The sequence below is a fragment of the Herpailurus yagouaroundi genome, unplaced genomic scaffold, assembly GCF_014898765.1.
Source record: "Herpailurus yagouaroundi ecotype Mexico unplaced genomic scaffold, PumYag 141, whole genome shotgun sequence".
NCBI lineage: Eukaryota > Metazoa > Chordata > Mammalia > Carnivora > Felidae > Herpailurus > Herpailurus yagouaroundi.
In genome coordinates this window covers 67,124,154-67,149,168 of record NW_024412396.1, presented here as the reverse complement: position 1 = coordinate 67,149,168, position 25,015 = coordinate 67,124,154, and the positions used below count along the sequence as shown (strand labels likewise).

Here is a 25,015-nt window from a genome sequence, read left to right as displayed (position 1 = left end):
CAGCTTCTCTACGCCAATGCAAGTTATAGGTAACTTAGGTTTAGATCTTTTTTTTTTTTTCTTAATTTTATTTAATGTTCATTTATTTTAGAAAGTGTGCGGGGGATGGGGGCAGAGAGAGGGAGATGGGACCTGACGTGGGCTCTGCACTGACAGCAGAGAGCCTGACACGGGGCTCGAATCCACAAACCATGAGATCGTGACCCAAGCCAAAGTCTGATGCTTACCTGGCTGAGCCACCCAGGCGCCCCACTTTAAATCTGTTCTCCAGGGAAGGTTTATAAGTCTCTTTTGTGGTCAACTGCACGTTCAGATCCTCAACAGACTGTATAGCTAGATGACCCCTAAAGTTTCTTCTGAGATCTTACTAGTGTCGGCGTTTCTGACCGAATCCCTCAGCTGTGGCTTAAGATACTTCCAGGAGCAGAATTTATTAAATATGTTTGGGCTTTTGTAGTTGTTTGGTTGTTCACCCGAAAATCTGCCTCTGTGTAACTGCTGTGCTTGGTCCCAGTACTGATTTCCAGATATTCCGGGATGACTAATTTCTCTTACATATGAAAATTTGTGCTGTTAATTTGTATGTTATAGTCACATTTTGATAGATCTTTAGTTTGTTTCCTCTTCATAGATTAGTCGAACTAAGATACGTTAAAATCTTACTGAAATCTGTATTCATTAAAATTGTCAGATCTCCATCATAGCTGATCTAGGTTTTACTGGGCAGGACTTTTAAAAATGGCCGTTTCAACTGTGGAAATCAGGGTTTTAACAAACTTGTTGGTATTTTTCAAAATGAAGAACTTTACTCTGGTAAAGTTCAGCTTTAAAGATGCTGGGGCAGAGGCTTCCTAGAAGTCATATGTGCTAATGATCGATAGCTACGCTCATGTACAGTGGAAATGTTTTTTGTTACTTTCAGGGTCCACCAATGAGCTGTGTACGATTGGCCGAAAGAGTTGTAGCTCTCATTTGCTGTGAAAAACTGCACAAAATTGGTAAGAGTGATTGAAAAGCACATGCAGATAAAACTAAGGTTGAAACCCTTGTAAAACAAAAGCACATCAAGGACCTCTGAACTCGCTGCTCTCCTTGTGCTCTGGTGAAGGCGGACGTACGTACGTAAATACGGTGTAACGTGAGGGTCCTGTGACATGTACCAGCTTTGAGGCCACAGCTTCCCTGCGAATACCTGTAATGTATTTGCTCCCTTTACTGACCCCTTTTCAACACATAAAGGTCTTCTTGTAACTGTTGAGTCGTGAGCGTTTGTGTTTTAATGGGTCGTTTTCTCAGATCGGTTTAGTTTACAAATTAATCCACTTAAAAAAAAAGGGAAGTCTTGTTGTCCATAGACTTTGTAAAACAGAGTGCTGTTTCTCTGTTCAGACGTCATTTAAAAACACTTTTCTTTTTTTTAATTGAGGTGTAGTTAACACACAATGTTACATCACTTTCTGGCGTAGGACATGGTGGTTCCCCAAGTCTGGACGTTATGCTGTGCCCCCCGCAAGCGTAGCTGCCATCTGTCACCATACCATGCTTTTCCAGCACCTTGCGCTATACTCCCTGTGCTGTGCCTCGTTTAGACGTTATTTCTGCACCTTGGAGCAGAGTTTGTAATCCTCACGTTGACTATATGAGCGCCAAAATAGCCTCCCTGAAGCATCACGTCCGATTACGCTGTGCTATTAAAGCAAAGCTGCTTTAGTTTTCACCCCCCTTCCCGTTGCTTTCTAATATCGTGCCGCTCCGGATTATTCACTTATTAGAGAGGCAAAATCCGGATTGTTTATGTTAATTCTCGGTACATTTCCTAGGTGAACTGGATGACCATTTGATGCCAGTTGGGAAAGAGACGGTTAAATATGAAGAAGAGCTCGATTTACATGACGAAGAAGAGACCAGCGTTCCAGGAAGACCAGGTTCCACAAAGCGAAGACAGTGCTACCCAAAGGCAGTTAGTATCGGTTAGAACTGCATATGAATCTAACCTTTCTGACTTTTTATTTCCTGCTACCTCAAATCTGCATTCCCCTGCTTGGCTTCCCAGGCCTTGTAATTTGGCCCGCTTGGGATCTCAGCTCGCTTCCTCCCATCACAGCTTCTGCCAGATCAGCCAGCCCCTCCTCGTTCCCGTGTGCGCTCTGTGCTCTTTCCCACTTAGGACATTGCTTTTGTATTTCTCCTCAAAAGGAGCTTGGCCTCATTTGTCAAATTCTATCCAGAATGAGTTCATTTCCTTTAGAGAGGTGTTTTTTTGTTTCATTCCCTTTAGCGGGAAGACGTTGGCCTCATTTGCGTTCGGGACTAAGACAAGAGAGGATTTGCACGGTAAGATAGGCAGGTGGAAGGGTGCCCGCTCAAGGTGCGGGCGCACAAGGATTTGTCGGGAGCCAGGCTGTGGCCCGCCTGCGGTCAAAGCCAGTTGTCGGGAGCCAGGCTGTGGCCCGCCTGCGGTCAAAGCCAGTTCCGCCAGCGTGCCGCGTCTGGCTAACTCTATGGCATCCTGGCAGGATTCATGTGCTAAGACGTCCCTGAGTCTGACTTCCGGGCAGAGCCGTACTGGACTGAAGGTCTTATTGAAAAAATACTTGCTAAGATTTTTCCCCCCTAAGAATTACAAACAGGGGCGCCTGGGTGGCTCAGTCAGTTGAGCATCCGACTTCGGCTCAGGTCATGATCTCACGGTTCGTGGGTTCGAGCCCCGTGTCGGGCTCTGTGCTGACAGCTCGGAGCCTGGAGCCTGCTTGGGATTCTGTTGTCTGCCTCTCTGTCTGCCCCTCCCCCGCTCACGCTCTGTCTCTTTCACTCTCAGAAATAAACATAAAAAAAAAAAAAAAAAAAGAATTGCAAACAAAAGCAAAATTTTGCTGTGTATTTTTCATCCTAGCCTAGAAGTATGGTTCTTCTGTTTTATTTTTGCAGCGCTGTTGAGCATTTTACTTTTTAGACGGTTTTCACTCAGCCGAGCATTTTCAAGATTCAAAATCATGTCAGTTGTTTAAAAATTATGAATATTAACCTGTCCCCTGAAATGCTTGTTTCCCTCAGTTTTCCTCAAGGGCTTGCTTCTCTGTCTTCCTACTCGACATTTACCCCGGAGACCACTGGGCTTGTTTCCTGTGACAAAGGTCGTCAGTCATAATAAGTTTTAATCAATAGATACGTTCTGGATTATCTGGCATTCTGATAACCCTGTCTCCTCACCAGTATTTCTGTGCCTTTTAACTACAGATACAATTTATGCCCCTGAGCCTCAGAAACTTCACGACTCTGTTGCGTAGGGTCGTGTGACTATTGAGAGCTTGGAAACAGTCTCAGGCCCGTTAAACTGCAGTTTACTCCTATAACTACATAGCCATTAAAAATGATACAGATTTGTATTGACCAAGAAAGATGTTCTCATTGTAGGAATTGGAGATAAAAGAAATAAGGTGACGACAGTCTTTGTTGTGTCATTCCGTGGGTGATGAAGCACACGTGTGTGTGTATGTTGATCCACATTTGCACACAGGAAAACATCTGGAAGACGATGCAGTCTGTCAAAAAGTTAATAGACGCGATATCTGAGCAATACAGTTATGTGGGACTTGTAAAATTTTGCATGTTTTCTGCTATTCTGCAGTGAGTAAAGACTAAAAGCCCCAAGGAAGAGTTCTCTGATCAAAAGAAAGAGCTGAAATGAAGAGCGTTTCTAAGAAAATGCCTACAGGGTTTGGTCGTTTTTATAAAGTTTTGGTGTTAGAGTCGGCAGTGCGTTATGAGGGAGGTGACCATGGGCCACCAGAGCCCAGGCCTGAGCAGCGCTGGCTGTCCCCCAGAGTTAAGGAATGAGGCCTCCTGCCCTGGGTGTTTGCTTCCCTTTTTCTCATCAGCTTTTAGGAAAGCTGCAAGTAAGTTTGTTTGTTTGTTTGTTTGTTTGTTGGCCAGTGTCTGGACAAGAGGCTGTCTGTCACACTTGCTTAAGTTTTCTTTCTAATTTTAGATTCCGGAATGTTTGAGGGATAGCTATCCCAAACCCGATCAGCCCTGTTACCTGTATGTGATAGGAATGGTTCTGACGACACCCTTACCTGATGAACTCAACTTCAGAAGGCGGAAGCTCTATCCCCCTGAGGATACCACCAGATGCTTTGGAATACTGACGGCCAAACCCATACCTCAGGTAGACAGTTCTTTAGGACTGCTATCGATAAGAGGGAACGGCTAAAGCCATCTCTCGTTACCTCAGGATGTTTGCTACTTAAGAGTCAAGGTGTCCCTTCTTTTCCCCGGATTGACAGCGTCGTTCCCCCTCTGAAATGAAATATTTGTGATGGAATAAAATACCTGTTAACTCTGGGGATGCTTGATTTTTCTTTTTGCTAAGATCCCGCACTTTCCTGTGTACACGCGCTCCGGAGAGGTCACCATATCCATTGAGTTGAAGAAGTCTGGTTTCACGTTGTCTCTCCAAATGCTTGAGTTGATCACAAGACTTCACCAGTATATATTCTCTCATATTCTTCGGCTTGAAAAACCTGCACTAGAATTTAAACCCACAGACGCTGATTCAGCATACTGTGTTCTACCTCTTAACGTTGGTAAGAAGGGCCCAGACTCTGACGTGTTGGCCGATACTAGCTGGAAAAGGGAAGCTTGCGTAACGTTAGTTTATGGTGGCCGCTAGAGAAATCTCTTACTAGAGACCACTCCAAATTAGACACCTGCTCGAATACGTAGCTTAAGTAAGAATCCCACCCGTATTCTATTTTAACGAGCTAAAGAGTCTTTTCCTTCCCTAAGTGAATGACTCCAGCACTTTGGACATTGACTTTAAATTCATGGAAGATATTGAGAAATCTGAAGCTCGCATAGGCATTCCCAGCACAAAGTATTCAAAAGAAACACCCTTTGTTTTTAAATTAGAAGATTACCAGGACGCAGTCATCATTCCGAGGTGAGTATCTAAGCGGAGCGCCACGCGGGGGTGGCACTTTGTTTCGGGAGAGTAGCTCCCTCGGGTGGAAACCCAGGGGGCCGTGGCGTTGATGCATCTCCTGGGAAGCGTAGGTGTCTCTTCCTGGTGGGGCCTGTTCTCCCTAGCTGACTTCCTCTTGTGAGAAACCACACCTGGAACGCTGTGGGTGGAGGGGTTTGATTTTGTGAAGTTCAGATCATCTACACGCTGTTGAAAGGCTTTCTTAAAATCGTCTTTTTTTTTTTTTCCAGTTTATTTCTTAGAGAACGAGGGGAAGGAGAGAGCGAGGGGAGGGAGAGAGGGAGGAAGGGAGGGAGAATCCCAAGCAGGCTCTGAGCTGTCGGTGCGGAGTCCAACCCAGAGCTCAGACCCACGAACCGTGAGATCATGACCTGAGCTGAAGTCGGGTGCTTACTGACTGAGCCACCCGGGCACCCCAAAATCTTCCTTGTTTTAATCCCCAAAGTCTTAAAGAATTTGATTGTAAACAATAGCTTCTTAAACTTCTCATAGGGAATAATGGTATTAAGTGCAATGAAGTAGTAAATCAGGATGCTTTTTTTCTTATTTTGTAAGAATTTAGGGGATAGTTTCTGAGCAATAAATTTAAATATAGGAACTTTTCATAAAATTAGAGTACTGGCTGTAACTCGGTCTTTCCTGATTTCTGTTTTTTCTTCTTTGCAACTTAAAATCATATTTAAAAACTTTTTTGACTTGATTATTATTCATTTTTGAGAGACAGAGACAGAGTGCTAGCTAGCAGGGGAGGGGCAGAGAGAGAGGGAGACACAGAATCCGAAGCAGGCTCCAGGCTCCGAGCTGTCAGCACAGAGCCCGACGCGGGGCTCGAACCCACGAACCGGGAGCTCATGACCGGAGCTGAAGTCCGACGCTTAGCCGGCTGAGCCACCCGGGCGCCCCTTAAAGTCTTGTTTTAAATGTCAGCTGTCATCAGACTGTTAATACATGAGTGGTGCCTTCATGCATGTATGTGGCAGGCACCTTTCATGTGTAGCCTGTTTGTAATGCAGAGTGCTTGCTCACTCGGTTGGTAGGATATTGGAAGTGCTCTGCCCCGTATATGTTAGTGACACTAAGAGAGATCGAAAGGTGCCATGTAGCCTTCATGTGTTAATCAGAGTGATCGGAGATCTTTAGAATGAGGTTAACCGTAACGTAGGGTGGAATGGAGAAGCGATTTTTACTTAATATAGACATAATTTTCATCTTACACCCACTTGAAATATATTATTTGGAATTGAACTGCTCATCAACGCTATTTGTTTTTAACCTTTGAACTTGAAAATCATAATTTGCATTTTCATATTAAAAACACGCGTTGAGAATAGTTGCCTCAAATGTATTGCTTTTCTTTTTTAGATACCGTAATTTTGATCAGCCTCATCGATTTTATGTAGCTGATGTATACACTGATCTTACCCCACTGAGTAAATTTCCTTCCCCTGAGTATGAAACCTTTGCAGAATATTATAAAACAAAGTATAACCTTGATCTGACCAATCTCAACCAGCCACTGCTGGATGTGGACCACACATCTTCGAGGTAAGGGGTTTCAGAGATGGCATTTGACTGTCACCTGAGGCACTATTTGCAGAGGTCGGCAGACAACCATAGGAGGTCACTGTCCCACTGCCTGCCTGTCAACTCTGAAACCGGGAGATTATTTGCACAGAGAACTGCCCAGGGTGGGGTCCAGGAGTCCTCAGTTTAAAATTTTTTTTTTTTTTCCAACGTTTATTTATTTTTGGGACAGAGAGAGACAGAGCATGAACGGGGGAGGGGCAGAGAGAGAGGGAGACACAGAATCGGAAACAGGCTCCAGGCTCTGAGCCATCAGCCCAGAGCCTGACGTGGGGCTCGAACTCACGGACCGCGAGATGGTGACCTGGCTGAAGTCGGACGCTTAACCGACTGCGCCACCCAGGCGCCCCTGGGAGTCCACAGTTTAAATGAGCTCTTCAGGTGATTTGTAGGCACACTGAGCTAGAGAACCCCTGTGAAGGGTCGGGGTGGGGGGGGGGATACTTCTTTTTGTTTGATAAAAATATTTTGAAATTCTTACAGACTTAATCTTTTGACACCTCGCCATTTGAATCAGAAGGGGAAAGCCCTTCCTCTAAGCAGTGCTGAGAAGAGAAAAGCCAAGTGGGAAAGTCTGCAGAATAAACAGGTAATGTGTTCACTATTACTCTAGCATCATTTACTATTTTGAAACGTTAGGTTTGACTTCTTTATCAGCAGGTTGAACTGAGTGACTTAGGAAGTTTTTGGAAGATCCCCAACACTTAGGCTTTGTCATGTTTTAGCTAATACCGTGTGTGAACCTGTATTTGAATGGCTTTTTGGAAATATGGGTTTCCTTTGATACTTGGTCCACTGGCAAAATTCGATTCATCCTTATAAATCCTAGATTAAATCCCATGCAGCCTTAAGCCTTAAAAGGGATTGCTTTTAGAAGTAAGACTTTATTAATGTTCGTGATTTTTGTCTTTATCCATTATAGTGAAATTGGTCTTTAATTTTTTATTCTTTTGTGTGTTTGCTTTATATTTGTCCACATTTTTGCTTATTCAAAGATCCTGGTTCCAGAGCTCTGTGCTATACATCCGATTCCAGCATCACTGTGGAGAAAAGCAGTCTGTCTCCCTAGCATACTCTACCGCCTTCACTGCCTTCTGACCGCAGAGGAGCTAAGAGCCCAAACGGCCAGCGATGCTGGCGTGGGAGTCCGATCACTTCCCGTGGATTTTAGGTATGCCTGTGCCGTCAGCCAGAAGGAGCGCGGGGTCATGGAAGCCTGTTAGCAAAAGAACTGAATTAAGTTCCGATTTTAATTTTATATAAAACAGTTCTTAAAAGCTTAAAAAGAAAGCACGGATGTCTCATACATGAAGTAAACGCATCCCTTGATTCCTACATTCTTGTGAAGTTGCACAGGGAGAAGGGGGTCGTTCCTCCTTCAGTGATGGCGGTCAGAGCGAAAACGGGAACAGTTCTTGGTTGCCCTGCTGACATTGGAAGACCACTTCCTCTTCTGTAAAATCAAGTCTATATTAAATGGCAATTGCCTCAAGGTGTTCTCTGTCTTTTTCTCTTCCCGCTAGGAAAGTTTCTGCGTTCTAAGGAAATTATTGGCTTAGCCGCTCAGATTAATTTCGGTTACCCAGTTGTGGAGACCACAGTGGTTCCAGGGATTAAGGAATCTTAAAACAGGACAGTAGTAGTCACAGCTGCATTTGCTGAGTACTTACCTCAGCGTCAAACACTGGCTCGGATGCCGTGGCCTGTCTTGGGTCATTTAATCGCTAGGACGGCCCTATGGGGTAGGAGTGGTCGGCCCTCTTCCGGGTGTGGGAAGCCGGGGCGCAGAGAGGTTCCGTAAATCACAAGCTCGTTAGCCGGAGGGCCTGGGATCCCGGCCCAGACGGTGGCTCCGGGTCCCGTTGCCAACCCCGCGCGTCGCCCCCACCCCGCGCTTGGTGTCGAGCGGCGGATTAAAACGGTGCAGGGCCTGACGTCCCGCTGCCTGACGTCCCCGGGGCCGAATTCCGATATGGTGATTTTCTGCCTCGGGGACTTGTTTCTCCTCCAAAGTGGGAGCTCGTTCGGAGGGACCGTTCTTTTACTTATTTATGTCGTTGACGTTCTTGCTCTGAGCCTCGCCCTTTTGAAGGGTCTGACGAAGTCATAAAAATGTCTTTGCAGATACCCCAACCTAGACTTCGGGTGGAAGAAATCTATCGACAGCAAGTCCTTCATCTCAATTGCTAGCTCCTCTTGGGCTGAAAACGATAATTACTGTAAGCACAGCACAACTGTAGTCCCTGAAAATGCTGCCCGTCAAGGTGCTACTAGAACCTCCTCTCTAGAAAATCACGACCAAATGTCTGTGAACTGCAGAACGCTCTTCGGTGAGTCACCCGGTAAGCTCCAGATCGAAGCTTCGACAGATCTCACGGCGACCAACGGTCTTTCGTACGATAAAAACCTTGCCAATGGCAGTTGCGATTTGGCGAACAGAGACTTTTGCCAAGGAAATCATTTGAGTTACTACAAGCAGGAAATACCTGTACAACCAACTACCTCATATCCCATTCAGAATTTATACAGTTACGAGAACCAGCCCAAGCCCAGCGATGAATGTACTCTCCTGAGTAACAAATACCTTGACGGAAATGCTAACACATCTACCTCAGATGGAAGTCCCGCAGCGGCCACGACGCCCGGTACTAACGAAGCTGTTCCCGCGCCCCGGGACGGGAGGGCTTCTGCGCAGAGCCCTTGTCCCGGCTACTCCTCGAGGACTCTTGGCCCGAACCCTGGACTCATTCTGCAGGCTTTGACCCTTTCAAATGCTAGCGATGGGTTTAACCTGGAGCGGCTTGAAATGCTTGGTGACTCCTTTCTAAAGCATGCCATCACCACGTACCTGTTTTGCACTTACCCCGACGCGCACGAGGGCCGCCTTTCCTATATGAGAAGCAAAAAGGTAAGAAATACCGTGTTTCTCACTCAGAGTGAGCGTTCGGCGTGCCTAGGACGTGGGGTCACGCGCCCGCTGGTTTCAGAGGACGAGGGATCGCTCAGACGGGAGGCTGCCTTTCCCTGATGAAGCCCCCAAGGTTTGGGGCATCAGCTGATCTGTGTATGCCTTGTGGACGGATGGAAATTCAGCTCTGATGGGACCGTTTGCGAGAATACGTGTGCTCGCTGGGTCCCCAGGGGGTGTGAAGAGGTACGAGGCGTGGTTGTTTGGCGGGGAGGGTGCTCGCGCTTTAATTTCAGTGGAGAGAAAAGTTTATCTGGGAGAATGCCGTCTTGGCACACAAGGCATCCGGACCTGGAGAAAACACAGGTCTTGCACGGAGGAGCTCATCTTCAGGGTTTTTGGAGAGTGAGGAAGGGAGGGGAGCTCGGTGACTCCCCAGCATAAAGGGGGTGACGCCTGAGCTCCGAGCACGCAGGGGGCCGAGAGCCCAGAGGAAGGGTGTGACCCCACGCCAGCGGGAATTAAGATTTCAGGAAGGGAAGCGGCGAAGGTAAGATGTTTAAACGATGATAAAAGAGGTGTCACAGGGCAACATGTCCGTGCTTGACGTGTAACTTACAAAGCTGCTCGTTGCCCCGGACGCTCAGAGAGAAGGACCGTCGCTGGGAGAAGAAGGCGTTCGTGGAGGAGGTGCACTGGCACCCAGTGTGTAAACAGTGAACAGACGGCAGGGTGCGTCGGCAGCACTCAGTGACCCAACTGTGGCAGCAGGCAGAGGAAAGGGTAAAAGGGCAGGTGTGGGAAGCTCTGTCGTGGAAGATGTTCAAGGCTGGGCCCAGGAGTTTGCGCGTGTTTGGGATGTCGGGGGCACTTTTCGCATCAGGGACTCTTACCGTTCTGGAAGCGCTGCTTGTACGTGATCGCTCTGGTAGCAGAGTGCGGCCTGAGTCCAAGCGCAAAGCCAGACCGAGCGGGGCGATCGGCTGGGCTTTTGCAGAGTGTAAGCAGGCAGAGTAGGGGATGGTTCTCGAGTTCCAGCAGTGAGGACAGGACCGAGGCGAGTAGTAGTTCGGGGGGAATGAGAATTGAAGCTCACACTTCCTAAGCGTTTCCTCCAGCCAGACGCTACTTTTGCAGCCTTATGTGTTATATCATGGCCTAATTAAATTCTGCATACTTTTATTACATTTAAAAAACAATGTTTAATGTTTATTTATTATTGAGAAACAGAGATAGAGCACGAGCAGGGGAGGGGCAGACAGAAGGGGAGACACAGAATCCGAAGCAGGCTCTGGGCTCCGACCTGTCGGCACAGAGCCCGACGCGGGGCTCGAACCCACAAACTGCGAGATCATGACCTGAGCCGAAGTCGGACGCTCGACCGACGGAGCCACCCAGGCGCCCCACTTTTATTACATTTTTTAGATTTTATGTATAATTGTATACACTTTTATTATCCCTCTTCTGTAGACGAGGATCCTGAGGCAGGAGGTGTTAGCTTGCCCCAGGGTCACGTGGCAAGTACGTGGCGGAGCCCAGACAGTGCGGCATCAGAGACCGTGCTCTTCACCGTCACACTCCCCTACCTCCGATGTCACTCTGTAACACCGGACACTACACTGAGCGTTTTACAGACCTCGTTTACTCTTCTCACTGAGCCCCTGGGGGCTGGATAACACGCCTCCATTTTGCAGGTGGGGAGACTCCTGCCTGGAGAGGTTGCTTTTGGTTGGCGTAAGGTTACTTAACTTACCAGTCGGGAGGGCGTCGGAAGCGAGAACCCGTTCCTTCCACTGCCCTTCTCACTGCCCCTCCGTGTGATTGGGGGGCAGAGAGAGCCGTGATGCCGGGGTGCCCTTGTGTAGGCTGGGGCCGTGGCGGCGCTCTTGGTGGGAGGAGCACAAATGGAGGAATCGGGGTGAGGATTAGGGTTTTCGGACCTCGTGGAAAATGAAGTGAAACGTTGGGATTGTTGAGAATTTAGGACTGAACTATGGCTTGGGCGAATAGTCTTCATGAGAGTGATAATCAAAGCTGTCAGAACAAATGGGGTCACCAAGAAGGTGGTTGTAGGAACAAAACATCAGAGGCTGAGAATCGGTATAAAGCGATAGCACATGGACTCTGTTAGGTGAGGAAGAAATCAGCGTACGTTTCCGAAATAGCATCTCTGCGTCTGCCGGACAGCTTTGGCTCCTTGCTTCCAGTAGAGATCATCGTTATTCCCTCAGCTCGGTCTGGTGTCCTGACCAGGCCTGAGCCCCTCGCCGGTCTTCGCGCGGACTCCACGCACACACCCCCGCTGTTGTTCCTCTCTCACGGCCCTCCCCCCGCTTGTCGAATGGCCTCTAGTTCTCTCTTCCCGTTCCGTCCCGCCACCCGTGCCATCTGAGTGGATGGGATCGCCGTCTCTGTCCTCCTGTTGCCAGCTGTGATGCTGTGATTCTCCGGCTCTGGAAAAGGATGCTAGCGTTTATCAGAGCCCTTACGTTTCAGACAGCGTGCCTCACATAGTGTCACCTGCAGACACCGGGCCCCCCCCCCCCCCCCCAGCTGTGTCGCCTGCAGGGACTAGCAGTCCCTCAGTTTTCTGACTGTTCTCTCAGGGATGTGGGTACCTGTTCAGTGGTCCCGAGTTCCCCAGAGAGAGGGCTCGTGAAGTACTTAGTAGAAAGGAACCTGGTTTATAGAAAATGCATATGGCGTGGACCATTCTAGATCCTTGTTTCCAGGTTTTTACTAGACGTTTCTAGGTAGAAATGTTAACGAGTGAGTGAGTTAGGGAGGACATGGGGTCTGTAGGAAAAACACAGCACAGGGCAAACAATGAAGCTGTTTTATTGATGTGAATAAACACGGAGTTATTACCTTTTGCTGTGTTTTAAAATGATTGAACAAAAATGTCATTTGTGGCTTAGGAGTATAAAATGATTTTAGCTCCATTTACTCAGTGCCAGTTTCCACTTACATAGCTAGAGTCTGTGGCATTTCCCCCCATTTATTTCATTACGAATATTGTGACACCTTAGATGCTTTACAGGGATTCTTTTCTATTCTGATAGTTCCAGTTGGCAGTTTGCATTTGATATCATCAGGTTGTTTTTTTTTTTTTTAAGTTTGAAATTGTGTGAATTGTTTGTTCTGACTTTATAGGGAATTTGCGTATTAGTTTTTTCTGATCTGTGTTTTTATATCCAGAAGTATTCATCTAACGACACTAAAGGTTGTAGAATACACGGGCACGTAAAATTTCTTACCGTGAATAGGCAGAAAACCTGTACGTTCTTTATAATTGATGACCAGTTGTGGTGATACGAACATTTAACTAAATATGTGTTTATTTGCCTGGTGTGAACTCCAGCAGTGGGCATTTATGGATAAGTGTCTTACACGTTTTTTCTGCTAAAGGTCAGCAACTGTAATCTGTATCGGCTTGGAAAAAAGAAGGGACTGCCCAGCCGCATGGTGGTGTCCATATTTGATCCCCCCGTGAATTGGCTTCCTCCTGGTTATGTAGTAAACCAAGACAAAAGTAATACAGATAAATGGGAAAAAGATGAAATGGTAAGTTTTTGGTAACTGGAAGGACTTCTACTTTGGTGAACGGGGAGAATTTTGTTCTCTTAATTTTCTGTTTCTTTTCCGTGGCATATTTGTAATAGAGTAGGAATTTGATGTGTTAATTTCTCTAAGGAGACTGTCTCTTCATTGAATTCAGAAACAGTGTTAGATATTTTTGGGGGGTGGGGACAATTCTATCATCTTCCTTTTCCAGAGGTATATGATGTTGTGACTCTGAAAAAGAAGAAAACAAAACTCCGTAATATTTCACTTTGTTACCCTGATATTACAATTGAGGACAGACCCTTAGCTCTGTTCCATAAAATGACTCTTCAGTGGTCTGTGATCTCCTATCTATGAAGTCATTAATTTCAGTAAAGCCTTGCTTTGTAGTTCAGGGATTTCTCAGTGAGGACTAGGCCTTCTCTTGTGAACTAAAAAAAAAAAGATCCTAAGGGTTGTAGTTTTTTGGAAACAGTTTACATTTTGCCAGGGACTTGAGACGACCAAGTATCAGCTGCAGCGGCTTCATTTTGTCTCGTCTTGAAGGCCACCAGAGGGCACCTCGGCGGGCTCGTGAGCCGGCAGAGCGGTCGGTCCCTCCCCGTGGTGGGCGGCTGGGGAACGAGAGCGCCTCTTCCAAACTCAAAGGCGATCTCTCTGGCACTTTGCTTTCTCGGACATTTATTTTGCATTAATGAGAAACTAGATCGTTGTTACTTCATTTTTCCTCCAGGCCAACGCTGAGAATACTGTTTCTTTCACAGATTATGCCTCCTAAATATGTGCTCTTCACGTCTTCTTTCTGACACGCACGTCCCGGTTCCTGGGCTCAAATATTTCCAGGCCTGATGCTCTGCGACCCTGTTTTGATTTTTATCTCTTCATTGAGTATATTTTTAACTCGTGCAGTATTTGAGATGATTTCAGTGTCTTACAGAAATTGACCTCCTCTGGAGAAAAGCATCAGAATATTTTAATGCAAGTTGGGTTAGAAAAATTATATTCGTTCCTGATTTAGAAATGGGTGGAACCTTAGAGGAAAATATGTAGATTTTGAGAACTTTAGAGAAAATATTGCATATCTATGAAAAACATGCCAGTGATAATTATTCTGCCTTGTAAGTAGGTTCATAATATAATCGGTTCTTTAAAAAAAAATTAGCATCAAGGTGACATTGACAAGTCCTTTTGATTAAAAAAAATGTTGTTTTACGTTAGAACAGACATTTCTTATTTTCCTTAACATTTCTGATGACCTGGCACCGTGACTTTTGGAATATATTAAAGATCCTGTTCGTATTTTCACTTAGTAATTTATGCTTACTGAAACAGACACAGGAGAGCGTGTGCATTCCTGCTTCACCCACCTCGCTCCTCCCCACGTAGGTTTAAGAGAAACCTTTGCATGCGAGTGCAGAAGGTAATAACTCAGAAGGTTGACTTGAACTGGAAGCGAAAAGAGTTTTATGCTGGCATTTTTCTGAAGAGCCTGCAGTGTTCTTATTTAGGGAGGTCGGACCCCGCTATTTCGCAGATGGAGAAACTGAAACCCAGAGGCATTAAAGAACTTTGCTTTATTTGTGATAAAACCCAGTCTTTGGGGTTGGTGTGTGTATATTGCCAATTCCAGACTATAGGAGCATCTTACCGAAGATATACGAAGATTCTATTTAATGAAACGTTTTTTCACTCTGATTTTTTGTTTTAATGGCAGTTTGCCTTTTTTTAGTGCAGGGACCAAACAGTAGTCAAAACAGCTCATGTTACCTCGAAGAGTACAGGGCTTTTTGCAGGAAGTAGTTCCTAGAGGTCTGCCACTATAGTTCTTTCTCATATTCTTCCGTAATCTTGAAAACGTTTTATAAACTTTTTTTATTAAAAAAAAAAAAAAATTCAGGCATGTTGTTGTAGATACACACACGTCTACATTGGCTCACTACTCGTCTTTATTTTCAAACAACTACACTGTCCCTTTTGAGTCCGACTTAAAATGAAATATTTGCAGTATTTAAAAAATACTTGACAAGGTTTGAAAACTTTTGTCAGGAGATCTCTGGAAAGTTGTTGCTATCAAAATTGAAGCAAACTCTCCTGCCTTTCGCCCCAAAGGAAAGGAAAGTCTTTTTATTTTATTTTTTTTATTTCTTGCGCAACAGAAATTTGGCATCTCCTAGCATTGCAAAAAAGTTACATCATTACTGAATCCTAGCCCATTATTAAGGTTGTCATTCACAAATAAGCTTTTGCCAAAGAAATTGGAATTAGCAAAGATCTTCTGACAGAAATTGGATTGTTGTGTTTCATGTTAGTCTAAATTTTCTTCTGTTTTTGTCAGTTATGCTATAATCTGTTCCTCTGATTACCGTAGCACGGTGGAGGGGAAAAGCATAATTTCCCAAATTTGTAGCTTGGTTCAGTGATCACTTTTAGTTTTCAAGCAGAGCAATCCAGTTTTACGTTATAGCAAATGTACTTTGATTTGCAGTGGAAAGCGGGGACAGAACTTTCCCATGAACCCCTATTGCCCATTTTTAATATTCTACAGATTTTTAAAGCAGTTGATCCTTTTTCATGTATTTATACTCTTCGTTGCACAGATAATGCTTTCTCTGCATCTGGACTTTGATTTTATTAATTTGAAAATCTTTTCGAAACATTTTAAAACTTTGTCAGCAAAATCGAAGACCTCTGTGATCGGCATGTGAGTGCTTTTATTGTGAGTCTGCTGGAGTAAGCCTCCTTAGCTACAGTCGTGCCTCGCGGACATTAATTTTAACTTTATATCCACGTACAGAAATCCTTAACTTAAAGCTTCATACTGGCTAAAGGTCATTTTATAACTTAGAAAATGAACATTCAAAGAACATGTTTTACTTTGTTTATATGATTAAATAACTTATTTTATGTTAATTGAAAACAAATGGCCGTGATTTTAAAGTTGCCTTTTAGTATTTGTGGTTGTCATTTGAAATTATCCACAACCCTTGCTTTTATTGAGTTTCAAACCCTTTTAAAAACAGCAGCTATGTCTCCCCTCCTTCCCCATTCCCCGTCGTTTCAGACAAAAGACTGCATGTTGGCTAATGGCAAACTGGACCAGGACTTTGAGGAGGACGATGAGGAGGGGGAGGATCTGACGTGGAAGGTTCCAAAGGAGGACGCCGACGACGAAGATGATTTCCTGGAGTATGATCAGGAACATATCAAATTCATAGATAACATGCTAATGGGATCAGGAGCTTTCGTAAAGAAAATTTCTCTTTCTCCTCTCTCAGCCACTGATTCTGCATACGAATGGAAAATGCCCAAAAAATCCTCCTTGGGTAGCATGCCATTCTCCTCAGATTTCGAGGACTTCGACTATAGCTCTTGGGATGCCATGTGCTACCTGGATCCCAGCAAAGCCGTCGAAGAGGATGACTTTGTGGTGGGGTTCTGGAACCCGTCGGAAGAGAACTGTGGCGTCGACACAGGGAAACAGTCCATCTCTTACGACTTGCACACCGAGCAGTGCATCGCAGACAAAAGCATAGCCGACTGTGTGGAGGCCCTGCTGGGCTGCTATTTGACCAGCTGCGGGGAGAGGGCTGCCCAGCTGTTCCTCTGCTCCTTGGGGCTCAAGGTGCTCCCGGTAATTAAAAGGACTGATCGGGAAAAGGCCATGTGCCCCGCCAGGGAGAATTTCAACAGCCAACAAAAGGCCCTTTCAGGGAGCCGGGCCGCCGCCTCGGTGGCCGGCCCGCGCTCCTCCGTCCTGAAAGACTTGGAGTACGGTTGTTTGAAGATTCCACCACGATGTATGTTTGATCATCCGGACGCAGATAAAACACTGAATCACCTGATATCGGGTTTTGAGAATTTTGAGAAGAAAATCAACTACAGGTTCAAGAACAAGGCTTACCTTCTGCAAGCTTTTACACATGCCTCCTACCACTACAATACTATCACTGGTAAGAAGCCCCAGCCCGCACTCCGTTTCTCTGAAACGGCCACCTTGCGTTAACTGCGTTACTTGGGCCCCGTTAGAGAAGAGCATCCTTACGCATGTACAGGCCTGGTGCTTAACGTGCACGGTGGAGGGAGGGAGCAAGAGAAAACCGAAGGCGGCTTCATTTTCCTCTGCTTTCTGGGAGCCCTGCGCCTTATCCTTGGCAGCTGGCGGCCCGGCCCTCCTTACGCGCTCGCGTAGACGTGCCGCACAGGGGAGTTTGAGCGCTCGTATTCTGTCGTGTTTTTCCCATTTGAATCTTCCCCCGGTGGCTCTCTGCTGCCTGTTCAGTGCTGGTTTTGGTTCTTGATTCATTCATACATTCTGGATGAACTGTCACATCTTTTTACGGTTCTTCCTGAACGGAAAGGCCCCTCCCTTTCTTAGGGTCCCTTTGGATCTCAAGATGAGCCGATGAAAAGGAACTTCTTCGGGGAGGGCGTCATTGCCCTTGCTCTCGCTCTCGCTGCCGTCTCCCACTCGGCACTGCGCCCCAGGTTTTCCTCTTCTATTTAGCAGGCGCCCGGGCCATCAGATTAGAAGGGAGATTAGGTGCCTGGAACTGCTGTCAGCTTCAGCTTGTGAAAAGCCTGCGTACTTTTTTCTGTATTCGAGTAGTAAGTGCTGGAATCTGGAATCCCAGAGCAGAGTAGAGGGTCTGTATTCAGGAAAACGGTAAAGGTTCAGATGATCAGAAAAGCGCAAAGCCAAAAAGTAAAAACCGATCTGGCCCTGAACCGGTAGGACCGACAGCACGGAGGGCTGTTTCTCTTTGTGCAGAAGCCGATGGTCCCTCCTGCCCTCTGCGGAGCGAGGGGCCCTGCCTCGGAGCTCCAGGTGTCCGGGACGCGCCGCCCCATCTGTCCCTGCCCCAGCCTCCTGGCTTGCGCGGGTCCTGCTGGGCATGGTGAGGAGATAGGAGTGCCAGCCCCAGGCCGGGGGCCTTCTCCGGTGTGGGCAGCCGACCCGTGGTGCCTCGGGTCTTTGCGCACGGCCTCAACTCTCCTTTCTCCGGCCCCTTGTTCGGGTCAAACTCGGCAGTTCTTGCGCAGGCAGAGAAGGGGGTTTTCTAGTATACTGGCTGGCCTCCCGGGTGGCTGTTGTGACCCAGGAGTGGAGAGGCAGGGTGGCCGAGTACACACTCCGGAGTGGGGCCAGAGCGCAGGGTGCGCGGGCAAAGAGCACACTGTGTGAGAGTTACACGGGGGCAGAGCTTGGGGAACACGGGGTGCACAGGGGCAGAGCGCAGGGTTCGGGGTTGCACGGGCTCAGAGCATGGGGAACACAGGGTGCGCGGGGATCAGCGCCGGGAGCACGAAGTGCGCGGGGGTGGGGGGGGGGAGCAGGCGGGGCAGAGGGGTGCGTGGGGCAGGGCACGACTGGCCCCAGACCGCCGGGGCGGGAGCGAGGCTGCCGCCGCTTCGGTGGCACTCAGCACCCGCCTGGTCAGCCCTGCGCCCCCGGGGTGGGGGGTGGGGGGCCGCCCTGCTGGGGCCCCCTGGCCAGTGTGGGTCCCCTCGCACAGCACTCTTTGGGCCACCGTAGGCTTTCAGGACCCCCAGTTTATAGATACGAAATACGCTTTCTTGGCCAGATTGAATTGCCAGAGGCTTTAGTAAGTGTGGCACGTCACACGGCTTGTCACTGGAGCGGATGCGTGAACTTCGCCCGAAGCCCGCCAGGCCCGGCTGCAGTGGGTCTGGGGCCCCGCGCGCGCTGCGGGTTACCGTGCGGGTTACCGTGCGGGAAGGCGCGAGCTGACGGCTGCGCCCTGGGCCGCCCGCAGATTGTTACCAGCGCCTGGAGTTCCTGGGAGATGCGATTTTGGACTACCTCATAACCAAGCACCTTTACGAAGACCCGCGGCAGCACTCCCCGGGCGTCCTGACCGACCTGCGGTCCGCGCTGGTCAACAACACCATCTTCGCGTCGCTGGCGGTCAAGTACGACTACCACAAGTACTTCAAAGCCGTCTCCCCCGAGCTCTTCCACGTCATCGACGACTTCGTGCAGTTCCAGCTGGAGAAGAACGAGATGCAGGGCATGGACTCGGAGGTGAGTGAGGCGCCGCCGGCAGCCAGCCCGCCGCGGGCGCTCCCGTCTCCGGACGGACGGAGGTGACAGCCGCGCGTGCTCCCGTGGGCCCTTTACCCTTGACCGCGCCCGCGGGGCCGCGCGTGGACCTTCGGGGGAGGGAAGCGGCCGGGGCCTGGGGCCGGGTCGGATCGGGCCGCCCCGGCTTCCCCTGCCCGAAGCCAGCGTGAACCTTAGGGCTCGTGCGGTTTATTCTGCCTTTGGTTGTTCGAAGGGGTCAGAAAGGTTCGCTGATGCTTTGTCAGGTAAGCGTCACAAACGTGTGTCTGTTCTGCTGCTGCTGCTGCTGCTTGAAAATAGGAGAACTCACTTAAAAACCAGCCTTCTGAGATTCTAGCCGGTGGCATTTGGGAGGCTTCTGGCCCGAGTTCAGCCCGAGGTTCTTCCGTGATGGAGCTCATTTTAATGCGTTCCGGGCCGTTTTGAAGTTTTGTAGCGAAGGCTCTCACTTCCATCTTTCCCCTCTCTGACCCTTCGCTGCCATCCTTCTGCAGGCCTGCGTGTACCCAGGAGAGCACTCTCGGGTCCTGTTCTGCACGTCCTGATTCCTTTGTTTCTCTTACTTTTGTAGATTTCTTGTAAGGAGGCAGGAAATGTGTGCGGCAGTCTGGTGGCCGTTTTAATTGTTCCTTCGGTGATCTGCACCTTCCCTTCTTTTAATTGCCCCAAACCTTGGCTGGGGAGCAGTGCATTTCCTTTGACTTGCTGTGAAAGGAATTGGAGGTGTGGCCGCAAGGGAAGTGTCAGAGCCTGTAAACACTACAGAGCGTGTGCCGGAGGGGAATCCACGTTCCCCGGCGGGTACTCGTCCAGGGTGAATGGTCCGAGTTGGAGCACAGCTAGCAGTGGGACCAGGACTTAGGAACACAGCCCCTGTGTTCTCAGTAGGACTTCTGGTCTCGTTCTTCAGAAGCCTTTAAGCTTAGAATTTGAGGCACTAGCCAGACTTCGACTTCAGCCGTTTTTGATGACAGCGGGCCACGCCGGTTCTGTTGTGTCCCCTCTTTTCCTGACCTTTGTTTACAGAAACGTATGTATCAGGAGTCATAAAAAGTGATTAGAAATGTCAGTGGTCTGGCTTTTCTGACTTCCTGTTGGATCTTAAAGTCTCTCCACCTCTCCGGGCCTCGGTTTCTTCTTTTGTGAAAGGAGAGAATTAAACTCAGTAAGTTTTAAAATTCCTTTCTACCTCAAAACCATGATGTACCAACAGTAAGTATCTTGTTTTCCCAAGAGTCAGCATTACAAGTGGTTTATATAGAGCTCTGTGTGGCTAAACAGTCCATCTAGAAATTTGAAAAAAACCTCACCTCTTTTTTTGTTTCTCACAAGTAATTTGTGTTTATTTATAAAATACAGATAAGCAAAAGGAAGATTAAAGTTACGCAAATATGCTGCCTTAGAAATAACCAGACTTAACGGTCTGTGATGTTTTATTGCTGATACGTATAAACGTAAACATACATGAAATGTAAAGTGCCATTATATTATGCATAGTATACCACAGTGTGTTTTTTTCACTTAATGTATTGAGGACACCTTTCCACGTATCCAGCGGCATTACAACTTTCAGTAGCTGCACAGTTGTCAATATAGCTCTAATGGAATGTATTTAAACAGTCCGTTGTGCCTAGGTATTTAAGTTGTTTTTACTTAGGGCTTTTAATAAACATACGTGTGGCAAATATATCCAGTACCTTTTTCAGATAAATTCCTAGAGATGGGATTCCTGTTCAAAGAATTTTGAACTTTTATTTTTTTATTTTTTTATTTTTTTTAAATTTTTTTTTTCAATGTTTATTTATTTTTGGGACAGAGAGAGACAGAGCATGAACGGGGGAGGGGCAGAGAGAGAGGGAGACACAGAATCGGAAACAGGCTCCAGGCTCCGAGCCATCCGCCCAGAGCCCGACGCGGGGCTCGAACTCACGGACCGCGAGATCATGACCTGGCTGAAGTCGGACGCTTAACCGACTGCGCCACCCAGGCGCCCCAGAATTTTGAACTTTTAAAAGGCATTAGTATATTCATAATTTTTCATTACATTAATTTGAATACGTGTCAGGTACTCTTAATAGGCAGTGTGTGCTAAGGGGTTTAATAAAAAGGGAGCTTGGAGAAATCTGTCTTCTAGTAGAATTTCCCTGGCAAAAAGTGATAACTTCTACTCCCCAAAGTAACTTACACAACCCTTGCCCGTGCTGTACGGATTAGTATTCTGCCTAATCCTTGCCAAGCCGCTAGGGGGTAGAAATGTTTTAAGATGAAGTTCTTTGATGAAGAGTGGATTTGAAAATTTTTTTTATACGTTCATTAACTATTTCTAATTTTGTGTTAAAGTTGATTTTGTTTTCATTTAGAAGTACTCTTTTTTCCCTTTGCTGAGTATAGAATAATACTGAATGGGGAAGGGAGTTGTTTTTGGTTTTTTTTTTTTCTTTGAGAAGTTGGAAAAATCTTTTTTTTAGGTAAGATAATGTTTATGAAGAACCTGTTACAGTGTAGTAGGTGGTTGCCCCAAATGGTTGGTGGTGTTACCCTTGTTAAAGATATAGTAAGAGTCCTTGCTGAGAAAAGAAACGCACTTCTGTGGAACGCCTTTAAAGATGGTCTTTTTGCTTACACATCACTTTTCTCTGTGTAAATAGCTCAGGAGGTCTGAGGAGGACGAAGAGAAAGAAGAGGATATTGAAGTTCCAAAGGCCATGGGGGACATTTTCGAGTCACTTGCTGGTGCCATTTACATGGATAGTGGGATGTCCTTGGAGATGGTCTGGCAGGTGTACTATCCTATGATGCGGCCGCTGATAGGTACCGTTCGCTCCCCTTGGAAAGAAACAAAATCATCCTTAAAAAAGAATGACAAGGATATCACGCACGCTGTTCTTTCGTTTTGATTACAGAAAAATTTTCGGCAAATGTGCCCCGCTCCCCTGTGCGAGAATTGCTTGAAATGGAACCAGAAACTGCCAAATTTAGGTAAGGCAGAACGTGCATGGAAAAAATTAAGTTGCTTGAAAACGAGGGTCGGGGGGGGGGGGGTGGGGAGTTGTCAAGAGATGTCATAAACTAATGATTCTGAAAAATGTTTACACTGGGGCATGCGCTCTGCACTTTATATTTGTAGTCTGATTGACTTTCCCTTTTGCTTTCATAGAGTAACGCCGCGTTAAAAGCGAGACGCAGCCCCGTCTGTCGGGGTACGCGCCCCCGTGCGCTGCACGTTTCCTTGTGTGCTGTCGGCTTGCACACCCCACCCCCCACCCCCCCGAGTGCGTGCTCAGTGCTGATTGACAGTCATAATAAATAGTTCTGACTTCTGATACAAGCTGTTTGGTTTCTTCGCAGCCCGGCTGAGAGAACGTACGACGGCAAGGTCAGAGTCACGGTGGAAGTGGTGGGGAAGGGGAAATTTAAAGGCGTCGGCCGAAGCTACAGGATTGCCAAGTCCGCGGCAGCAAGAAGAGCCCTCCGCAGCCTCAAAGCCAATCAACCTCAGGTTCCCAACAGCTGAAGCCCCTTTTTAAAGTGAAAAACACAAAAAAAGCAGAATTAAGGGGAAAACCATTGAAATTGACAAGGGTGACTTCAAGTCGGTAGTGAGCGGAATGAATCGAAGGCAGAATTTAAAGGTTGTTTGATAACAAGCTAGATTACAGAATAAAACATTTAACATATGTATAAAAATTTTGGAGCTAACTGTAGTTTTAGTTTTTTGCGCAAACACAATCTCGTCTTCTTTCCTCACTTCCGCTTTGTTCAGATCACAAGAGTGCTTTAATGATGACATTTGGCAAGTGTTCAAAATAATTATCGGCAGTTCTCTTTTTGTTTGGGGTTTTTGTTTTTGTTTTTGTGTTAACCTAGTTTCATTTCTGTCAGCTTCGCTTAGTGGTAGGAGGCCAAGGAGCTTTACGGCTGAGACGGCCCCTGGATTCCGTGGGGCGTCCTCCCCTCCTCAGCGTGGGCACCGGCACGGGTCCCCCGGTGGCCCATGCGCCCAGGAGAATGGTGCGGTTTGCCAGAGGAGAAGAGTGCCCGCACCGTCCTTTCTTTCCATGCCCTGTCATATAAGACGATGTCTCCCGGTCGCCGTTGCACTTAATATAGAGTAAGGGACAGGTTTTTCATTAACGTTGGCTGGCACGTTGGTGAATCAAATTTTCGTTTTCTCATGCCACGTAGTCTTGAATAGAAAAAGGTTCTCGCCTTAAAAGTAAAGCCCTCATGGATGTCCTTTTGATTTCCGATCCTTTTGGAACAAACTATTTTACATTCCCTTCATTTTATTGTGCATTTAAGATGTCGAGACCGTGTGATACTTGCAACTCACTAGTGTGGTTGTGACTTATTACAGGATTATATTAGCGTTTCTGTCGTATGTGTCCCGAAGGCATCTTGAAAACCAGAATAGATATGTAGTCTCTGGATTTTTTCTAAGCACCATAATAAAAAGGATCTTTGGCTAAATACCCAGTTTTACTAAAAACCTCCTGCTAGGTAGCTTCACTGATGGAAATTGTGGCAAACAGTTTTGCCCTGTAGGCTGTTGCTCTAACCAGATAACCTTTAGACATATCACACCTAAAATATGCTGCAGATTTTATAAGTGATTGGTTACTTATTTAAAGAAGCAAAACAAAGCACCTTTACCGTTAGTCTCTTCTCACGTCAATGTCTTACTGTACTTTTCACAGTGTTGCATGCAGATCTCACCTACCAAAGCCGTGCTGTTAATGCCATGGAAATGTAACGTTTGTGATAAACTGCCGTAATTTTGATACATCTGTGATTTAGGTCATTAATTTAGATAAACTCATTCTTTCCATCTTTGGAAAAGGAAAAAAAAAGAAAAAAAAAACATTTTTAGGCATTTGCCGAAGTTTCTTTAATTAGACCTGTAGGCACTCTTCACTTAAATACCTCAGTTTTTCTTTTCTTTTGCATGCATTTTTCCCGTGTTTGGTGCTATGTTTATGTATTATGCTTGAAATTTTAAATTTTTTTTTTTTTTTTTTTTTTTTTTTTTTGCACTGTAACTATAATACCTCTTAATTTACCTTTTGAAAAGCTGCAGGTCAGTCCTGCACTCCCACCGACACACCAGTAGAGGTTTGCTGCAATTTGCTCTGTTAATTATGCTTGAAGTTTAAGAAAGCCGAGCAGAGGTGTCTAATGTTTTCCAGCACATCATCCTGAACTTGATGCTTCATGTAATGCTGCGTTTTTGTTTTTAAATACACTCAGATACTGTATTTCTTGCTTTATCTGCACCGGGGGGGGGGGGGGGGGGGGGGGGGGGGGGGGGGGGGGTGCAGGGGTGGGGGGGGAAAACGGGGGGCGCCGCTGTCGAAGGGGACCTGAGTTGGACGGGATGTTAAGCTTCTCCAATGTTATTCGTTGTCTCCGGTCTTAAATTTCAATTGCGATCTAAATTATTCAGTGTGTCTTTGAGCAAATTGATTTGGGTAGACTCCTTTTGAAAATACTTCTTTCCGATTTGGAACCTTCGCTTTCTGTTCGGTTTTTTAAAATAAAACCTCAGTGTCAGATCTCCTAGCAAGTGAAAACCAAGCAACTCTTGAATTATATTAACTGTAAACGTGTATAATTGACAAGTAAGGCTGGATGTGAATTGTACTTGTGAGGGTGATTTTGTGATAACGTTATATCACAAATCTCTTCTTAATTTATAAACTACCTGATGCCGGGAGCCCAGGGCTTTGCATTGCGTCTAATGCACTAATCCCAGCATTAAGGGATTCTCTCGCCTCCTGGCACCAAAACCAGATTGTTTCACAGTTACAATTCCCGTTGGGAGAAAAATGCCTCAATATATTTTGTAACCTTAAGAAGAGTATTTTTTGTTAAAACTAAAAAGTTCAGACTCGGA

The 25,015-nt window shown here is 46.5% G+C and overlaps 1 protein-coding gene across 2 annotated transcripts in view; it reads left to right on the top strand.

Moving 5' to 3' along the window:
* DICER1 (dicer 1, ribonuclease III) overlaps nt 1-24,377 on the top strand; it is a 49,821-nt gene extending 25,444 nt beyond the window's left edge. The window contains exons 14-28 of one of the 2 annotated variants that reach the window (XM_040478160.1): nt 923-998; nt 1,821-1,960; nt 3,989-4,168; nt 4,373-4,586; nt 4,789-4,942; nt 6,347-6,529; nt 7,052-7,157; nt 7,564-7,739; nt 8,693-9,476; nt 12,885-13,040; nt 16,102-16,990; nt 18,815-19,083; nt 21,771-21,933; nt 22,026-22,101; nt 22,471-24,377. In XM_040478160.1, coding sequence (XP_040334094.1) covers nt 923-998; nt 1,821-1,960; nt 3,989-4,168; nt 4,373-4,586; nt 4,789-4,942; nt 6,347-6,529; nt 7,052-7,157; nt 7,564-7,739; nt 8,693-9,476; nt 12,885-13,040; nt 16,102-16,990; nt 18,815-19,083; nt 21,771-21,933; nt 22,026-22,101; nt 22,471-22,636 — 3,732 coding nt within the window. In that variant the 3' untranslated portion in view covers nt 22,637-24,377. The remainder of the gene's footprint in view (nt 1-922; nt 999-1,820; nt 1,961-3,988; nt 4,169-4,372; nt 4,587-4,788; nt 4,943-6,346; nt 6,530-7,051; nt 7,158-7,563; nt 7,740-8,692; nt 9,477-12,884; nt 13,041-16,101; nt 16,991-18,814; nt 19,084-21,770; nt 21,934-22,025; nt 22,102-22,470) is intronic. The other variant, XM_040478162.1, reaches the window with a different exon arrangement.
* Nucleotides 24,378-25,015: the final 638 nt, after the last annotated feature.